The sequence below is a fragment of the Rhinatrema bivittatum genome, chromosome 15 (assembly GCF_901001135.1).
Source record: "Rhinatrema bivittatum chromosome 15, aRhiBiv1.1, whole genome shotgun sequence".
NCBI lineage: Eukaryota > Metazoa > Chordata > Amphibia > Gymnophiona > Rhinatrematidae > Rhinatrema > Rhinatrema bivittatum.
The window spans coordinates 77,113,492-77,131,652 of record NC_042629.1 but is presented as its reverse complement, the minus strand read 5'-3'; the positions used below and the strand labels follow the sequence as shown (position 1 = coordinate 77,131,652).

Here is an 18,161-nt window from a genome sequence, read left to right as displayed (position 1 = left end):
ATTTGTTAAATGGAGATCCAACACTATTTATTGGATTTATATGCTGCCTTTTGGCAATTGAAGCGGGTTGCATTCAGGAATTGTAGGTATTTCCCTATCCCCAGAGAACTCACGATCAAACAGGCTGATGCAGTACAATGCACTTGGCCGAGCCGGTGTCTGGACACACGTCCAAAACCCTTCATGCAATAAGGGGGATTAGCGCATCCAAAACGCACGTCCAAACCAGCACATAGCTAATAACTCTCATCACGTGAAAATTCATGTTGGTGAGTTCATTAGCTATTACCCCCCAATGCAAAATATTGCTGTGCACCCATGGCACCCATTTTATATTTAAAACTGTTTATTGAAAAAGAAATAACAATACAAAGTTGACCTACATGACTCTGAAGCTTGCCAAACATCAAAAACGTAAGTACAGTCAGCTGTTCACACATTTTCAAGTATTTCACCCCACCAGAAAGAGGAAACCCCCCCCCCCCCCCCCCATCCTCTCTCCCTCACAATTGCAAGACAGAGAAGAAAGAGAAATGCACATCAGGATTATATACTATCGAGCCGTACCAAATAAGGATGGTTAATTACCGCACTTCTGGGCCTTGCAGATAGGGTGCCAAACATTAACAAAATTGAGCTTACTTTTAAATGACCATGTCGTAAGTTGATCTTCTCCAAGTCCTCACATGTGGGTGACATCATCCATTGTCCGCCAGGGCTAGCACCTGAACCTCAGCAGGCTCCCAGAGACCGCTCCCCCATGTCCATCGTGGGGTTCGCCCGCCCATCAGGTTGTCCTTCAATCAGAACTTTCTGCCCTTCTAGCAGCAGGCACAGTAGAACAGGTCCCCTGCAAGTAGCGGGGCCACAGCTTCTACTTGAGGTACTTCCTCATTCCGAAACGGAATGGCGGTTTGCGCCCCATTCGCGACCTCAGGGTGTTAAACAGGTTTCTTGTAAGAGAAAAATTCAGAATGGTCTCTCTGGGCACGCTGATTCTGCTCCTCCGAAGAGGAGACTAGCTTTGCTCCTCAAAGGAGATTTACGCCCATATTGCAATTGTCCCCAACCACAGGAAGTACCTCCGATTCCTGGTGGGGACGGCACATTTTCAGTACAAAGTGCTGCCCTTTGGGCTGGCATCATCCCCATGCATCTTCACCAAATGCTTGGCAGTGGTGGCTGCCTACTCAGGCGTCGCTTGGTCCCTGCCTTTCCATACCTGGATGATTGGCTAATCCGGAGCGACTCCTTGCAAGCACTGGCCCTGATTGTTTAGACCTTGCAGACGTTAGGGTTTGTCATCAACTTCCCCAAGTCGCATCTCTGTCCATCTCCATAGCTAGACTTCATAGGTGCTAGATTGGACACAGCACAGGCAAAAGCCTGGCTACCCTCGTTCGCAACATCAAGAGGGTGCCAGCCTGCCTACTGCTCTGCCTGCTGGGCCACATGGTGGTCTCGTCCATGTGACCCCCTTTGCCCAACTCCGCATGAGGAAGTCCCAGCGGCGGCAAGCATTCCAGGATCCGGAAGTTCTGGTTATGGTCCGGACCCCCTCCGCTCTTCTCTGGCCTGGTGGGAAGCCCTCCCCAATTTGGAGAGCAGGCTCCCTTTTCAACCCACGCCGCCTCAGTTGACTCTCACCACCAGTGCCTCGCCTCAGGGGTGGGGGGCCCACACGGACGGCCTGCACTCTCAGGGCCTCTGGACTGCAGTCAAGACTCGCTGCCAGATAAACTTTCTGGAGCTTCAGCAATCTGGTACGCCTTGTGGGCCTTCCAGGACAGGCTGTCCTTCAGGGTTATCCTCATCAGAATGGACTACCAGGTGGCAATGTGGTACATCAAAAAGCATGCGGCATGGGCTCGTTCCTTCTCTGCCAGGAGGTGATACAGGTCTGGGATTGGGTCCTTTCCAGAGGGATGATTCTACGGGCCACCTATCTGCCGGGTCACTTAAACACACTGGCGGAACCGCCTTAGTCGGTCCTTTCAGTCACAGAAGTGGTCACTGAACCCTGCGGTGGAGGCCGACTTGTTCCGCCACTGGGGTATGCCGGACATGGACTTGTTTGCTTCTCCCTGCAGTCACAAGGTGAGCAGATTCTGCTCCCTGATTCCGGGGAAGTGCCATCTGGCCTGAGATGCCTTCTCCCTTCACTGGGGGCAGGGTCTCCTGTATGTGTTCCCCCCCGCTATTCCGCTCCTCTTGAATGTTGATGGAACTGCAAGAGGATGGGGGGACCATGATCCTAGTGGCATCCTCCTGGCCAAGGCAGGTGTGGTTCCCTCTTCTCTAGGACCTGTCAGTGATCGCACCTGTCCCCGGCTCCCAACCTCATATCGCAGAACCAGGGCACCATGTGCCACCTGAACCTCTGGGCCCTGGCCCTCATGGCGTGGACATTGAGCGCATGATCCTTCAGCCTTTGCAGCTCTCGGAGGGTGAGTCCAAGGTCTTGATTGAGTCTTGGAAACCTTCCACCCGGAAGTCTTACAGCTCGAAGTGGAAGTGGTATCTCCATCTGGTGCAGTGGTCACAGACTGGACCCTTTCTCCTGTCTGCTCCCCCGCCTGCTGCATTACCTCTGGCATCTGTCGGAATCTGGCTTCCAAACCAGCTCAGTCCATGTGCACCTCAGCGCTTCCCACCAGGGTGTTGCTGGTGCGCCTGTTTCGGTCCAGCCTCTTGGACGCTTTTTGCGAAGCCTCGTTCAGCTAAAGCTCCCGGTTAGGCCTCCGGCTACCCCATGGGATCTCAACGTTGTCCTGGCGAGGTTAATGCGGCATCTGTTCGAAACTCTTGTCCTCACCTGGAAAGTCATGTTCCTGTTGGCAATCACTTCTGCTCGCAAGGTTAGTGAGATCCAAGCCCTGGTTTCGTACACTACCTACACGAAGTACTTCCATGATCATGTGGTGCTGCGTATGCATCCCAAATTACTACCTAAGGTGGTGTCTGCTTTCCAAATCAACAAGTCCATCATCCTTCCCACCTTCTTCCCAAGGCCTCATTCCCACCTGGTGGGGGAATGTGCTCGCCATTCTATTTGGATTGAACAGCGACCCATAGGCAGTCCTTCCAGCTCTTCATGTTTGACCCCATAGACTGGGAGCAGCAGTGGGGAAGCAGACCTTGTCCAACTGGCTAGCAGATTGCATTGCCTTCTGCTAGGAGCAGGCAGGTCTCCAGCTGGCTGGCAGGGTGAAGGCTCACTCTATGCGGGCTATGGTGGCGTCTGTGGACCATCTGCGTGCGGTCCCTGTCAACGAGATCTGCAGGGCTGCGACCTGGAGTTCTCTCCACACATTTGTGGCTCACTACTACCTTGACAGGGATAGTCGCCAGGACAGTGCTTTTGGCCAGTCTGTCCTCTACAATCTATTCCAGTCCTGACCGCCCCCTGCTTTTCCCCACAGCGCCGCAGTTGTGTTGTGCCCGTTGGCACCTTGTTCAGCTACTGTGGGTGTCTCTGAGTCTGAAGCTCTGTAATCACCCTCGTGCGAGGACTACCATCCTGCTTGTCCTAGGAGAAAGCGCAGTTGCTTACCTGTAACAGGTGTTCTCCTAGGGCAGCAGGATGTTAGTCCTCAGGAATCCCGCCTGCCTCCCGACGATGTTGGGTTCACCTTTGGTTTGTTGTGTTATTTTTCTCGCTCGTATTTTTGCTACGTTACGAGACTGAAGGGGGACCTCGTGTGGACGCGCTGCTAGCAGGCTGGGCATGCTCAGTGTGCCGGTCAAAGCTTCTAGAAACTTCGACAAAAGATTTCCGTGCCGGGCTTCATCTGATGGCACCCACATGTGAGGACTAACATCCTGCTGTCCTAGGAGAACACCTGGTACAGGTAAGCAACTGCGCTTTCTGCCGTGAATTGTAATGAGCAGTGTGTCACACGTGAGCGATGGGGAAAAGGTTGAGAAGCGCTGTTCTGGAGGGATGGTAATGGCTGGGAAGGGGTAATAATGCAAGAGATCAGAGAGCTGGGAAGGGCCCGGATGGGAAGCCTCTGCAATTCTTCCAAGAGTGCCGTGATCCCATTGCTGGCCACACAAAAGCAGGCACACTTCTAGGAGGGCTACAGGAAATCGAGGAAGGCTCTGAAGGCTTTGAAACGTAGCACTACTCGGACATACAGGGTATTATTTAATCCTAGTTTTTAAGACTTTTAAAATGTATTTAGGATTTTTATTTGTTTAATATGACTGTTAGGAATTTCAGTCATTTAGATAATTGTTAACTTGTATTATACATCGTTTTGGTTCTGTAATAGGTGCATGGCATACAGAGATGCTTCCAGCACACGTATTTTACAGAGAAACAATGTGGCTGGTTTCTCTTTGAAGATTTGCATAATGTATGCATGTTAAAAGTGCCTGCGCAGTTTGTGAATCTGGTAGTGGTGACGTCGGAGAAGCGAGAGCAGCTCATTGGCTGCTGCTTGTCCCTGTGCTTTCTGTGGCCGAGCACTGAGCCTGAAGGCCTGCCGCTGTAATTACACATGACCAATACACAGAGCCTCTTAAGATTTGTGTCCTGGCTCGCTGAAATAAGACAGTGCTCCTGGTCTCCATTTTGTGGGTCCCTCATCTGTCTGGCCTTGCCCTGTCAGCTGCAAATATTTCTACTGTTCACTCATAAAGCCTGTCGCTGGTATTAATGTGAGGAATCTGTTTTCCTTTGTAGTAACAATTTGCAGTCGCACAGATCAAGCAGCAGGAAAGCATAGTGTGAGTTTCCTTGCATGGTATTTTGTAGCCTTGCTATCAGTATCTGTAAATGCTTAGATGTGGCCATTACAGGAGATTTGTTGTGTCCTGGAATTGAGATTGCTGTTTGACGCTCCTGGAGCAGAGCTGCAGAGCCTTTCCTGGTACGAGAGGTGAAGGCATGCACTGCCTAGCAGGGCATAATGTTCTCACCGGACAGGCCTGATGGTGTTCCAGGATAACGCTTTATGCATCGCCTCTTGCATGGCTGTCTATTACACTGGAATGTCATTTTGTTACAATTCCCTCCCTCTTCGCTGTTCAGTGAAAGAAACTGCTCTAATTTACATTGATTTTATGGAGCACTCTGTATCAGGGCGCTAGACAACAATTCATGTAGAAGTCCCTTCTTCCAAGAGCTTACAGCTAAAGGAGCATTGAGAGCAGAAGAAGATTTTGCTGGTGGCTGAAGAGTATTGGTATCGCATCGCTCTTCAGGGCCATTTTGGGATTTAAGGTTTGGGAGAGCGTGAGATTGTGGAGTAAACTAATCTTTAGTTTGTGTGCTTCATTACAAAGGAAAGGTAGGTAATTCAAAGTGTGGCTTTCTTTCTCTCCTACCCATCCCTAAGCAGATTCTTTGATTTATACAGTCCTATCTCACGTAAGAGTACAAGAGACCTTTTCACACCAAAAATCAATAGGGGCAGACCCAGCCCTTATCAATAAATCTCCTCTTGCAAACCTCTGCCAAATTAACTTTAAATACACCAGGTAAATATAAAGAACTTTAGCTTACACTTCACCACTCCCTTATAAAGCAGCTTGGAACACGGGCACTCAGTGTTGAGTGCTCACTTTCCTAAAGCGCGCCCAGCTACCTCTCCTGTTTAACATAGAAACATAGAAATGACGGCAGAAGACCAAACGGCCCATCCAGTCTGCCCAGCAAGTTTTACACTTTTTTTTTCTCATACTTATCTGTTACTCTTGGCTCTTAGTAACCTTTTGATTCTATTTCCCTTCCACCCCCACCGTTAATGTAGAGAGCAGTGTTGGAACTGCCTCTCAGTGAAATATCTAGCTTAATTAGTTAGGGGTAGTAACCGCCGCAATAAGCAAGCTATACCCATGCTTATTTGTTTACTCAGACTATGTAATTCAGTCCTTGTTGGTTGTTGTCTTTATATAGATCCACTTTTCTTCATTCCCACTGCAGTTGAAGCAGAGAGCTATGTTGAATATGCATTGAAAGTGAAGTATCAGGCTTATTTGGTTTGGGGTAGTAACTGCCGTAACAAGCAAGCTACTCTCCACTTTTTTGTGGATGCAAATCCTTTTTTCCACATTACCTCTTGCCATTGAAGCTTAGAGCAATGTTGGAGTCGCATTAATCGTGTGTATGTTTATTGAATAAAGGTATTAACTCCAGGTAGTAGCCATCATTCCCGCGAGCCACCCACTCTTCATTCACATCCTCTAGACTTTATGGATCCACAGTGTTTATCCCACACCCCTTTGAAGTCCTTCACAGATCTGGTCTTCACCACTTCCACCGCCAATGAGGGATCGCGCTGCCAAGGAGACTCTAGGGACAAATATGTGCCTCTAGCACCTCCCTGACAGCGGGTTAGGAAAACCGACGCTCGTTAATTGAGTGTCCCTTTTCCTAACCTGACCGCCAGTACACTTTTTAAATTTTTTTTAATACTTTCTGTCCTTTTGGTTCCTCCGACTTAATATCACCACAATATTAAGTTGGAGGATGTACAGAAAAGCAGTATTTTCTGCTTTTCTGTATACTTTTTTGGGCTGCTCTGGACAGGCGTTAATTTCTGAGGGTAAACGTGCGGATCAGGCGAACATTCTTTTTTTTTTTTGGGATTGAGGGAGAATAGCTAATAGCCTCATTAACATGTATTTGCATGTGATGAGCGCTATTAGTTTCGGGGGGGCTTGGCACGCGTTTTGGATGTGTTAATCCCCTTCTAGAATAAGGGGTTGTGGACGCACGTCCCAAACCTGCATACAACCGTGGGTTAAACAATGCGCTCGGCCTAATAGTAAGTTAAATTATCTAAGAACAGAACAATATTAAGATGCAGATAACGGTCCAGCAGAGAGATGGGGGGGGGCCTTCCAGTCTTTTGCACCAAGTGCCACATGTATGATTATCTATCAGTTGGTGAGAGCTTGTATGTTGGCACCCAGTGCAAAGAGCTCCTGCCTATCACAGCATGAGTCCAATCTCTGGAGGATAAATTAGCAGACCTGGAGGAACTGAGGCAGACAGAGTGGTATATAGAGGAGACCTTCAGAAACATATTAGCCAAGTCCCAATTCTAGTCTGCAGCCCCTCTTCTGCCTTGGAGGAACAAAATCATCTGGATAGAGAGCATCAGTTTGGTATAGCGGGGAGCGATCCTGTAGTTAGGACTTGCTCTCCAGGTATTGCATTATCCTCTCACGCTGAGTTTGGATCTCTGAGGAGCCGGCTATCAAGGTACATGTGAGCATGGGAATGGCAAATAAAACAGAGGATGTCATAATGCCTCTGCATCGCTCCGTGGTGAGACCGCACCTTGAATACTGTGTACAATTCTGGTCGCCGCATCTCAAAAAAGATATAATTGCAATGGAGAAGGTACAGAGAAGGGCAACCAAAATGATAAAGGGGATGGAACAGCTCCCCTATGAGGAAAGGCTGAAGAGGTTAGGGCTGTTCAGCTTGGAGAAGAGATGGCTCAGCAGCTCTTGGTTCAGAAGGCGGTATCTTCAAAGGATACTAAAAAAAAGCAGGCATTCTGATAGAGAGGTTCCAATAAAAGCATATACCTAGAGTACCTGAATGTAATCTGCTTTGAAGTGCTGAAAAAAGTGCGAGAAGCAGAATATAAAAAATCTAAATAAAATATGTAGCCCATTTGCCTATAAGTAAAGAATAGATTGAGTTAAGGTTCCAAATTATACCTGTCAACTGCTAAGAAAGTTGTATATACAAATTTATTTATTTATTTATTTAGCAGTTTTTTATACCGACCTTCATAGTAGATAACCATATCGGATCGGTTTACATTTTAACAAAGGGTAAAACTGAGGTAACAATTCTGGTAAATAATAGATAACAGGAAAAGGAATAAGTCAAAGTTACAATCAACAAGGTATGAAAAACTTGTTAGAACACACCTTGAAATGTCTGTATGCTAATGCCAGAAGTCTAAGAAGTAAGATGGGAGAATTAGAATGTATAGTAGTGAATGATGACATAGACTTAATTGGCATCTCAGAGACATGGTGGAAAGAGGATAACCAATGGGACAGTGCTATACCGGGGTACAAATTATATCGCAATGACAGAGAGGAGCACTCGGGAGGCGGTGTGGGGCTTTATGTCCAGGATGGAATAGAGTCCAACAGGATAAACATCCTGCATGAGACTAAATGCACAAACTAATCTTTATGGGTAGAAATCCCTTGTGTGTTGGGGAAGAGTATAGCGGTGGGTGTTTAGTATTGTTTGCCTGGCGAAAATGAACAGACGGATGATGAAATGCTAAGAGAAATTAGAGAAGCTAACAAATTTGACAGCACTGTAATAGAAGATTTCAGTTACCCCGATTGGGTAAATGTCACATCAAGACATGCTAGGGAGGTAAAGTTTCTAGTTGAAATGATGATTGCTTCATGGAGCAGCTGGTCTGGGAGCTGACAAGGGGGAAGCTATTTTAGACCAAATTTTTAGTGGGACGCAGGATTTGGTGCACACAAGATTTGGTAATGGGACTGGACTGCAACAGAGATCATAATACAATCAAATTTGAATTAATGACTGAAGGGAGGACATTAAGCAAATCTACTACTCTAACATTTTACTTTCAAAAGGGAGACTTTGGTAAAATGAAGAAAATAGTTAGGAAAAAGCTAAATATAAAGGTCGAAAGTTTACATCAGGCATGGACATTGTTTAAAAATACCATCTTGGAAGCCCAGACCAGATATATTCTATCCATTAGAAAAGGTGGAATGAAGGCCAAATGTCTGCCAACATGGTTAAAAGTGAGGTGAGAGGCTATTTTATCCAAAAGAACTTCTTTCAAAAATTGGGAAAAGGATCTAACTGAAGAAACTAGGAAAAAGCTAAAGTAGTATTTTATTTATTTATTTAATAGTTTTTTTTATATCGACATTAAAATACACATCATATCTGTTTACAATTTAACAAAAGAGGGAAATTACAATAAAACAGGGGAGGTGGAAAACAGGACAACCGATAAATAATCTATAGTATTATTAGTATTAGCAAGTTAGATGTAAAATATTGATAACAGACAAAAGAATTTGAAAAGAAGTTGACCATAGAAGCAAAAATTCATAAAACATTTTGTAAATATGTCCACAGAAGGAAGCCTAGGACAATTGGATTGTTAGAAGATCATGGGATTAAAGAGGGACTTAGGGAAGATAAGGCCATAGCAGAAAGACTAAATTAATTCTTTGCTTCAATGTTTACTGAATAGGATCATGGGGAGATATCCATGGTGGTAATCTGAAAGAATTGAAATAAATCACACTGAATCAAAATGATGTAGTAGGGCAGATTGACAAGCCAAAGAGTAGCAAATCACCTGGACCAGATGGTTTACAACCCAGAATTCTGAAAACTAAAAAAATGAAATTGCAGATCTATTACTAGTCATTTGTAACCTATCATTATAATTGTCTATTGTGCCTGACGTTTGGAGGGTGGCCAATGTAAACCCAATCTTTAAAAGGGGCTCTAGGGGTGATCCGGGAAACTATAGACCAGTCTGCCTGAATTTAGCGCTGGAAAAACTTATAGAAAATATTCTGAAGAATAAAATCACAAATTTATATAGAAAGACATGATTTAATGGGACACAGCATGGATTTAAACAAGGAAAGTCTTGCCTCGCCAGTCTGCTTTTGAAAGGGGTTAATAAACATGGGTAATGGTGATCCAGTGGATATAGTGCATTTGGGTTTCCAGAAGGCGTTTGCCATAATGTTACGTTTGATGCTCGTGGGATGACCCTGCGAGTGGCATCACTCACCTAACATCGCTGATGCCAGGACCTGCAACCGAGCATGGACGCTGCCACCATCATCCTCTCCAGGGGCTTTCCCCCAGGTGTGTGTGCTTACTTTAGTGTAGGCCCTGCGGTTGGAGTCGACAGAGGACGTCACATGGCTGGGTATTTAAACCCCGGCATTTCAGCAGTAAGTCCCCTTCAGCCTTGCCCTGCCTGTCCTCCTGCGTTGTCTCTCTGTCTTGTCTTCCCTACTCCCCTGTGTCCTGTCTGTTCTGGCTAATCTCTCCAGCTCCGACCTCAGGTTTGGACCTTGATATAACTCTTGCTGTGCTGCGCTGCATGGATCTGATCCTAATCTTGGACCTTGACTGTGCCTTGTCAGCTGCCTGGACTGTCCTGGACTCTGCCTTAGCCTGACCTGCACCAAGGTGCATTCTCCAGCTGTCTGCACAGACCTCGGGGCCCTGCCACAGCAAGAGAGGGGCTCATGCCATTCCTTACACACAAGAAACTCCTGAGAGAAATAAAAAGTCACGGGATAGAAGGCAATGCCCTATTGTGGATTGCAAACTGGTTAAAAGACAGGAAACAGAGAGGAGGATTAAATGGACAATTTTCTCAGTGGATAAGGGTAAACAGTGGAGTGCCTCAGGGATCTGTACTTGGACTGGTGCTTTTTAATATATATATAAATGATTTAATAAAGAGAATGATGCGTGAGGTGATCACATTTTCAGATGACACAAAATTATTTTGAATAGTGAAATCCCAAGCGATTGTGATAAATTGCAGGAAGATCTTGCAAGACTGGGAGATTGGGCACCCATATGACAGATAACATTTAATGTACACAAGTGCAAAGTGATGGACACAGGGAAAAGTAGTTACAAGGTGTTAGGTTTCTTGTTGGTTGTTACAACCCTGGAAAAGGATCTGGGCATCATCATGGACAATACTTTGAAATCCTCAGCTCAATGTGCATTCAAAAAATCAAACAATGTTAGGAGTTATTAGGAAAGGAATGGACAATAAAGAATTTTTTTCTGATTTGTTTTAAATGTGGTAGTTACTAATTTCATGGAGTATCCCCTAGTTTTTATACTCTTTGAAAGAGTAAATAACCAATTCACATATTTCTGTTCATTTCCACTCATGAATTTATAGACCTCTATCACATCCCACCTCCAAGCTTGAACAGCCCTAACCTCTTCAGCCTTTCCTCACAGGGGAGCTGTTCCATCCCCTTTATCATTTTGGTTGCCCTTCTCTGCACCTTTTCCAGTTCAGCTATATCTTTTTTGAGATGCAATGACCATAATCGCAACAGTACTCTGGGCGTGGTCTCAGCATGGAGCAATACAGAGGTATTATGACATTCTTTGTTTTTTTACTCAATGCACAATTAAGCTCTGGATTTCATTGCCAGAGGATATGGTAAATGCAGCTAGTGTATCTGGGTTTAAAAAGTTTTGGACAAGTTCTTGGAGAAGTCCATAAACTGTTAACCAAATAGATTTGGGAAAAGCCACTACTTATCTCCCTGGGTGTTAGCAGCATGAGATCTATCTATCTCATATCTTCGCAGGTGGCATTGCTTGATGTGCCCTCTGTTACACTGGCAAGCATATGTGCCACCAGGGAACATGCTTTTTCTATTATGGCACCTACCTTTTCAAACACCCTCCCGTTTGAACTTAGGTCAATCAGGTGTCCAAAGAGTTTTAAAGCTGTACCAAAGACATTCTTATTTAAGCAGGGCGTTGATTCATTTTATTTGAGAGATGTTTGTTTTACCTCACTCTTTTCTATTTTAATCTGTTGTTTTTTCTAAATTGCTGATACTGATTTTATTTTATCATGTTTTTATCTTAGTCTTATATTTTTGTAAATGGTTTGGTATTTTATTGTTTGTATTGTTCTTATCCATTTTATTGTGTATGTTTGTTTGAAATGTAAGCTCCTTTGCTATTAGCGGCCAATAGGTACCTACATAAATAAATATTTGTGATCCTGCCAGGTACTTGTGACTTGGATTGGCCACTGTTGGAAACAGGATGCTGGGCTTGATGGATCCTCAGTCTGACCCAGTATGGCAAGTCTTGTGTTAAGTGAGTACCTGAGAAAGGCGGCGACTTGCTCAAGGTCACGAAGCTTGGCAGTTGGGGAAGCAAGGAGTGACCCTTGGGGTCCTAAAATAATTATAATTTAATTGTTTCTTAGTTTAAATTCTGTACTGTCTTCCATTGCCCAGGTTTTACGCTCCCTGTTTAATGTAACTTTACTTTCTACCTTGATGTTAATTGGTTTTCCCTCAGTTACATTGTAAACCGGTACGATAAGACCTAGTCTTGAGCATCGGTATAGTAAAAGAAATTAAATAAAATAAATAAATAAATTATTCTAACCAGTAGGTCACACCCTCTAAAAACTCCAAAGGTCTCCGAGGTACTTACACCCGGACGAGAAGCGCGTAGCGGCCGATATGTATTGCTAACTTGAGTAAGTAGGACTGTTAGCGATGGCGAGGCCTGGGCTGGATTTATGCTCGATGGTGTGAGGGGCCTTTCTGATCTGCGGGAAGGTGGGGAGGCCACAGCTTTGCAAAGATTGCTTGATTAGGTTCTCTGCCGAGCTGTGGCACAGGTTAACGACTGCGCGGTGCTCTGCTTCCAGCCCCGAGGGTGCGGCATTTTCAGAGGCTGACACGGGACTCACAGTCCTGTGCGGTTTTCACGGGCCCTCGCGCTCCATTCTCTCTTGTATTGAAGATTATCCTGCCCTGTTCTATAGAGAGGGCAGAGCAGGGGTGTCCGTCTTTGATTTACTGTGGCAGCCATGCTGCGCTCTTCCCTTTCTGAAGCAGCTCCTCGGATTGGGATTTCTGGAGCCGTGGTCTCGCTCGCTCACCTTGAATTCTGGTAGCTGAATGACCGAGACTTGTGAAGGAAGTTTGGCGCAGTCCCAGGCCACTTGTGGCCACACAACTGCACAGCACAGAAGCTTGTTCATCTCTCATTGTGACCCAGCTTTAAACAGTTGCTTAATTACTGTTTTTGGCAATGCACAGGATGTATAAACCGAGTTTAATTTTAGAGAACAAGCAAAGCTTTGTGTTTGTTGTAGCAGTGTCTGGTTTTAAGATTTCCTAGCCCCTCAGTGCAGCGCTGTATAAGATGAGGGAAATACTGCAATGCTTTTTGACCTACAATATTCAGGAATAGATGGGGGGTAAGTAGAAGAGTGCAGGGACTGCGCTGGGGTAAAAAAAAAGCAAACCGTTTGCGAGGTGTGCTGAGAGAGCCTGCCTTGCTGAGCTTCGGCTCTTGGGATCCCTGCACTAGTACTTGCAGCTTGGTTTGCCGAGGGCTTCCTCGGGGAGCCGCGGGTGCGTTTTTCCCAGAGCTGCGAGCCTCCGTCCAGTGTAAATGAAGACCTGTTGAGTGTTTAGCTCTTTGTCAGCAGGACTGGTTTTCAGGGTTTGATTTTGGAAAGGTGAATGTTTGCACAGCAAGACAGGAAGTGGAGCAGCTTTTCAGGCCAGGGTGGGGGAAGCTTGTTTACTTTCTTGTGTGTAATTTGTGAGAATCTGCATGGACATTTGTGCTCTCTTTCTAGCTGAAATCACTCGGGAGTTTTGGGATGTGGGGACTCCTGCTTTATTGGACAAAGGCTGCAGGCCGGCCATTTGGCTAATATGTGCATTCATTTTGGAAGGCATGGGATTAGATCGCTCCCTTTGAATGCTGTGCTGCTGCTCGTCTTAGTTTTACCGCTGTGGGGTCTGTCAGCGTTTACCATTGTTGTGATTGGAGGCTGCAAGATTTGCTGACTGCTACCCAGCATATCTTTAAAGCCACATTCATGGTCTGTACCATGCTTAGCCCTGGAACAAAAAGGGTGTATTGCATCTGAGATCAGACAGCCAGGAGCACGAAATATCCTCACAGAGGGTGAGCTAGGAGCCACGTTCCATGATTGTAATCTGTCAGCGTCTCTGAAGGCCATGGCGGTAACACACAGATTAGTTTCAAGGGAGCGTTGCTCTAGTTTGGCTGAAGCGGGCTTAGTGTTCTCGCCTATAGTTGTGTAGCTTGTGCATTAAAATGACTTTTCCATGTTAATCTCTCTCTCTCTCTCTCTTCTTTCCTAAAGGGCTTTCTAAACCGCTGGGCTTGTCGGAGTGGTGGGATTTTTCCTGGAATTGCACAACAAATTCAGAAGACTGAAGCCCAGGCTCACTGTCTACCTTTCACGGAGGCCCAGCCGTGAGAGGACAGAAGAAGGCACGTGGCAAATCATGACAGCGGACAAAGAGAAAGACCGGGAGAGAGAAAGAGAGAAGAGAGACAAGGCCAGAGAGGGCGAGAACTCGCGGCCACGGCGCAGCTGCACGTTGGAAGGTGGGGGTGCCAAGAATTATGCTGAAAGTGATCATAGCGAGGACGAGGACAATGACAACAGTGCGACCACAGAAGAGTCCACCAAGAAAAACAAGAAGAAGCCAGCCAAGAAGAAATCCCGCTACGAGAGAGCGAACAATGGAGAAATCACATCCTTCATCACAGAGGATGAGCTTGTGTACAGGCCTGGAGGTAAGGAAACTCTCCTTTCTATGGGGCGGGATGGCAGAGCCTTTAGTAGCTGAGGCAGTGGAGGTGCAGCGACTTGCCTGAGCGGGATTTCGGCCCAGGCTGCTCCTCCACTCCGGGATGAGAAGGGCAAGGCCTCGCTTTGCTTGGTCAGGTGTAGAAGCGAGTGGATTAGGAAGAAAAGCTATGAAATCTAGGAGACATGGAGATTGGAGGTGGGGAGGGCTTAGACTTACTTACTCGGCTTTTCCTGCCCCCCCTGAGGGATGTCCCTGAGACAGTGGAAGGTGAAGTGGCTCTCCCAGCGTCCTGCCTGCTGCTGGGCTGCCGTGGCACTGGGTGGGAAGCCTGTGCTTAGGCTTGGTGTAATGGGGATTCGTGTGCATGTGCAAGCTTCCTGGACTTTGCTGCTCACAGTCGTGGGAGACTTAGACGGAGGCCTCTCTCTTTCCTAGGACGTGGAAAAAAATATGAAGCCTCGGAAGCAGTGGCTCATGATGCATAGCTTTAGACCCAGGTCTGAATGTGCTTGGCTGTGGTGGTGGTACCAGCTTGTTTTACAGATTTAGTCTTGCAGCTGCTTTGGGCAGGGGCGTGACTGGAAATGCAGTGAGATCCAGCAGAGTAGCCCAAAAGCATTGGTGCAACTAATGTCGTGCACACAGAGGAAGAGGAAAAGAAAGGTGCAGCTACATCTGAAAAAGAAAACACCAGGAACGTGTGAGGCAGGGTTTTCATAGTCTGGGATTCTTGACTTCTCTCCTCTGCCCATGCAATCATAGCTGCTCCAGCCAGTGCACCCAGTTATTCCTGTCCCAGCACCACCATCGCAGGGCTGACCTCCGTGCCTGTCGGACCGAGCCGGCTGTGAGAACCTGAGGACTGCCCCGCTGCTAGTTTCAGTGTTTTATTACATTAAGTGGAGCAGTGACTGTGTTCTAGCAAACAGGAGGGACTTGGTTTTCCTCTGGTGTGGATTGTTTTCTTCTTATAACACTGACATGTATGTATTTGTTCCCAAGAAACCCAAAAGCTGAAGGTCCCGGGGAATATTTCACTGTTGGTGCTGACCCTGCGCGCTCTCCTGCCTTTGCCCTGTGCCGGGCTCCTTGGTCTCTTTAGATAAATCTCTCCCTTGGTGGATGAGCAGATTGGTGACGGGCTTGGTCAGTCTTCTGCTCTGAACAGAACCAGAGGGCTCTACCTTCATTTTTATTATTTTTTTCCGTTTTCCCATGAATGTATCCATGTTTTACTGCAAGAACAAAACCAGCAGAAACTGGGTAGGGAGATGATTGGTGTTTATTTTGGTGGGCAGGAGCTCCCAGACACTTTAAGAAGAGCGTCCCATAACATTTTACTGAGCTCTTCTCCTCCCTCCCGCTGGGTCGGCCTGTGCGGCCACACTTCCTGTGCATGCCCTACCGTCAGGCGAGCAGCCTCCCTCTACGCTAATGTTTTTGAAGTTACGGTGAAAATCTGTTTAAATCGGTGTGGGAATTTATCAGTGAAAATTGGTTTTAGCTGAGAACAAGGGACCTTTAAAATAGGAAACTGTATCTTCCCCACTGCCAATGCATGAAACCAGTTGTGCTGGCTGCGGCTTCAGCATAATTCAGTGCGGACAGGACATCCTGCTGCCCAGGCGGTGCCAGGGCCTGACTGATGTGCATCGGATTCTCTCCTCGTAGTAATGGTGCTGCCATGGTAACGCATTGATTTATTGCCCGCTCAGTGTGGGAGCCAGCGCTGCCGCAGCGATTGATTTCCAAGGAAGCTTGATCAGGATGGAGGGATCGCGTCCTCTGGCAAGTCGTTCCATCACACGTTCTTGTGCCATTAAGCCTTGGGGTTCTCATCTCTTACATAGAAATGTTTAAGAAATCCTTTATCAATTTTCTGAGGAGCATGGGAATTAGGAAGTTACCTGGAAAGGTGGCGCATGCATGGGTCGCGGACAGGACAGATGCTAAGTACAAAAGCTGCAGCTGCTGCTGCTGGGGGCTCCACCCTGCAGACTGACCTCGCGAGCTGCGTCCTTCACTGCTTAACAGCCCATTCATGTTTCAGGGATGGGGTCGTCTTTTTTTTTGTTTTAACAGGAAGAATATCGAACAACTTTTCAGCAATTTCCTGCTGGTTACTATGATGTATAAAACACTGTTGTTAAAAAGAAAACATTTAGCAATCCATTGAGCCAGCAGAAGCCAAATCTACAGAGTTCGAGCAGTTGGTATTTGAACTATAAAACCTGAGGAAAGGTCGGTGCCATCACAGGAGCTCTGTCTAACGCTGTCTGCCTCCTGAGTCCTTCCTCTTCACTCACCAGCTGGCAGTCTGCAGCTTTCTGATCTGTTCAGCTGCAGGTGGCTTCATCCTTCCAGAGTGAGAGCATTCCCCATGCCCGTGTGCAGTAATGCTGGCTTCTCACTGACTCTACACCAGTGCTTTTCTGCTTCAGCGTACACTGCACTGTCATTTTTTTAAATTCGATTTATCACTTACCTGTTCTTACAGGCTCAAGGTGAAGTTATAATTTACATTGAAATATAGTATAAAATATATTATAAAAATCAGATAATACAGCTGCAACTAAAATATACCTCACTCTACAATGTGTGTGCGAGTTCTGAGCCTTTAACCCCCTGGGTTCTGAGACTGGTCAGTATTGGGACTCCACGTGAAACCTCACAGTGTAGTGCGATCAGAAGAACTTTGTGCAATGTCTGTGCGAGTTCTGAGCCTTTAACCCCCTGGGTTCTGAGACTGGTCAGTATTGGGACTCCACGTGAAACCTCGCACTGTAGTGCGATTAGAAGAACTTTGTGCAATGTCTGTGCGAGTTCTGAGCCTTTAACCCCCTGGGTTCTGAGACTGGTCAGTATTGGGACTCCACGTGAAACCTCGCACTGTAGTGGGATCAGAAGAACTTTGTGCAATGTCTGTGCGAGTTCTGGGCCTTTATCCCCCCTGGGTTCTGAGACTGGTCAGTATTGGGACTCCACGTGAAACCTCGCACTGTAGTGCGATCAGAAGAACTTTGTGCAATGTCTGTGCGAGTTCTGGGCCTTTATCCCCCCTGGGTTCTGAGACTGGTCAGTATTGGGACTCCACGTGAAACCTCGCACTGTAGTGCGATCAGAAGAACTTTGTGCAATGTCTGTGCGAGTTCTGAGCCTTTAACCCCCTGGGTTCTGAGACTGGTCAGTATTGGGACTCCACGTGAAACCTCACAGTGTAGTGCGATCAGAAGAACTTTGTGCAATGTCTGTGCGAGTTCTGAGCCTTTAACCCCCTGGGTTCTGAGACTGGTCAGTATTGGGACTCCACGTGAAACCTCACAGTGTAGTGCGATCAGAAGAACTTTGTGCAATGTCTGTGCGAGTTCTGGGCCTTTAACCCCCTGGGTTCTGAGACTGGTCAGTATTGGGACTCCACGTGAAACCTCACAGTGTAGTGCGATCAGAAGAACTTTGTGCAATGTCTGTGCGAGTTCTGAGCCTTTAACCCCCTGGGTTCTGAGACTGGTCAGTATTGGGACTCCACGTGAAACCTCGCACTGTAGTGCGATCAGAAGAACTTTGTGCAATGTCTGTGCGAGTTCTGGGCCTTTATCCCCCCTGGGTTCTGAGACTGGTCAGTATTGGGACTCCACGTGAAACCTCGCACTGTAGTGCGATCAGAAGAACTTTGTGCAATGTCTGTGCGAGTTCTGAGCCTTTAACCCCCTGGGTTCTGAGACTGGTCAGTATTGGGACTCCACGTGAAACCTCACAGTGTAGTGCGATCAGAAGAACTTTGTGCAATG

General features: G+C 46.6%; 1 protein-coding gene across 1 annotated transcript in view; it reads left to right on the top strand.

Annotated features, from left to right (window-relative positions):
- RERE (arginine-glutamic acid dipeptide repeats) overlaps window positions 1-18,161 on the top strand; it is a 296,711-nt gene that overhangs the window by 123,753 nt on the left and 154,797 nt on the right. Inside the window, 1 exon segment of the mRNA XM_029579229.1 lies at window positions 13,917-14,356. Coding sequence (XP_029435089.1) covers window positions 14,062-14,356 — 295 coding nt within the window. The 5' untranslated portion in view covers window positions 13,917-14,061.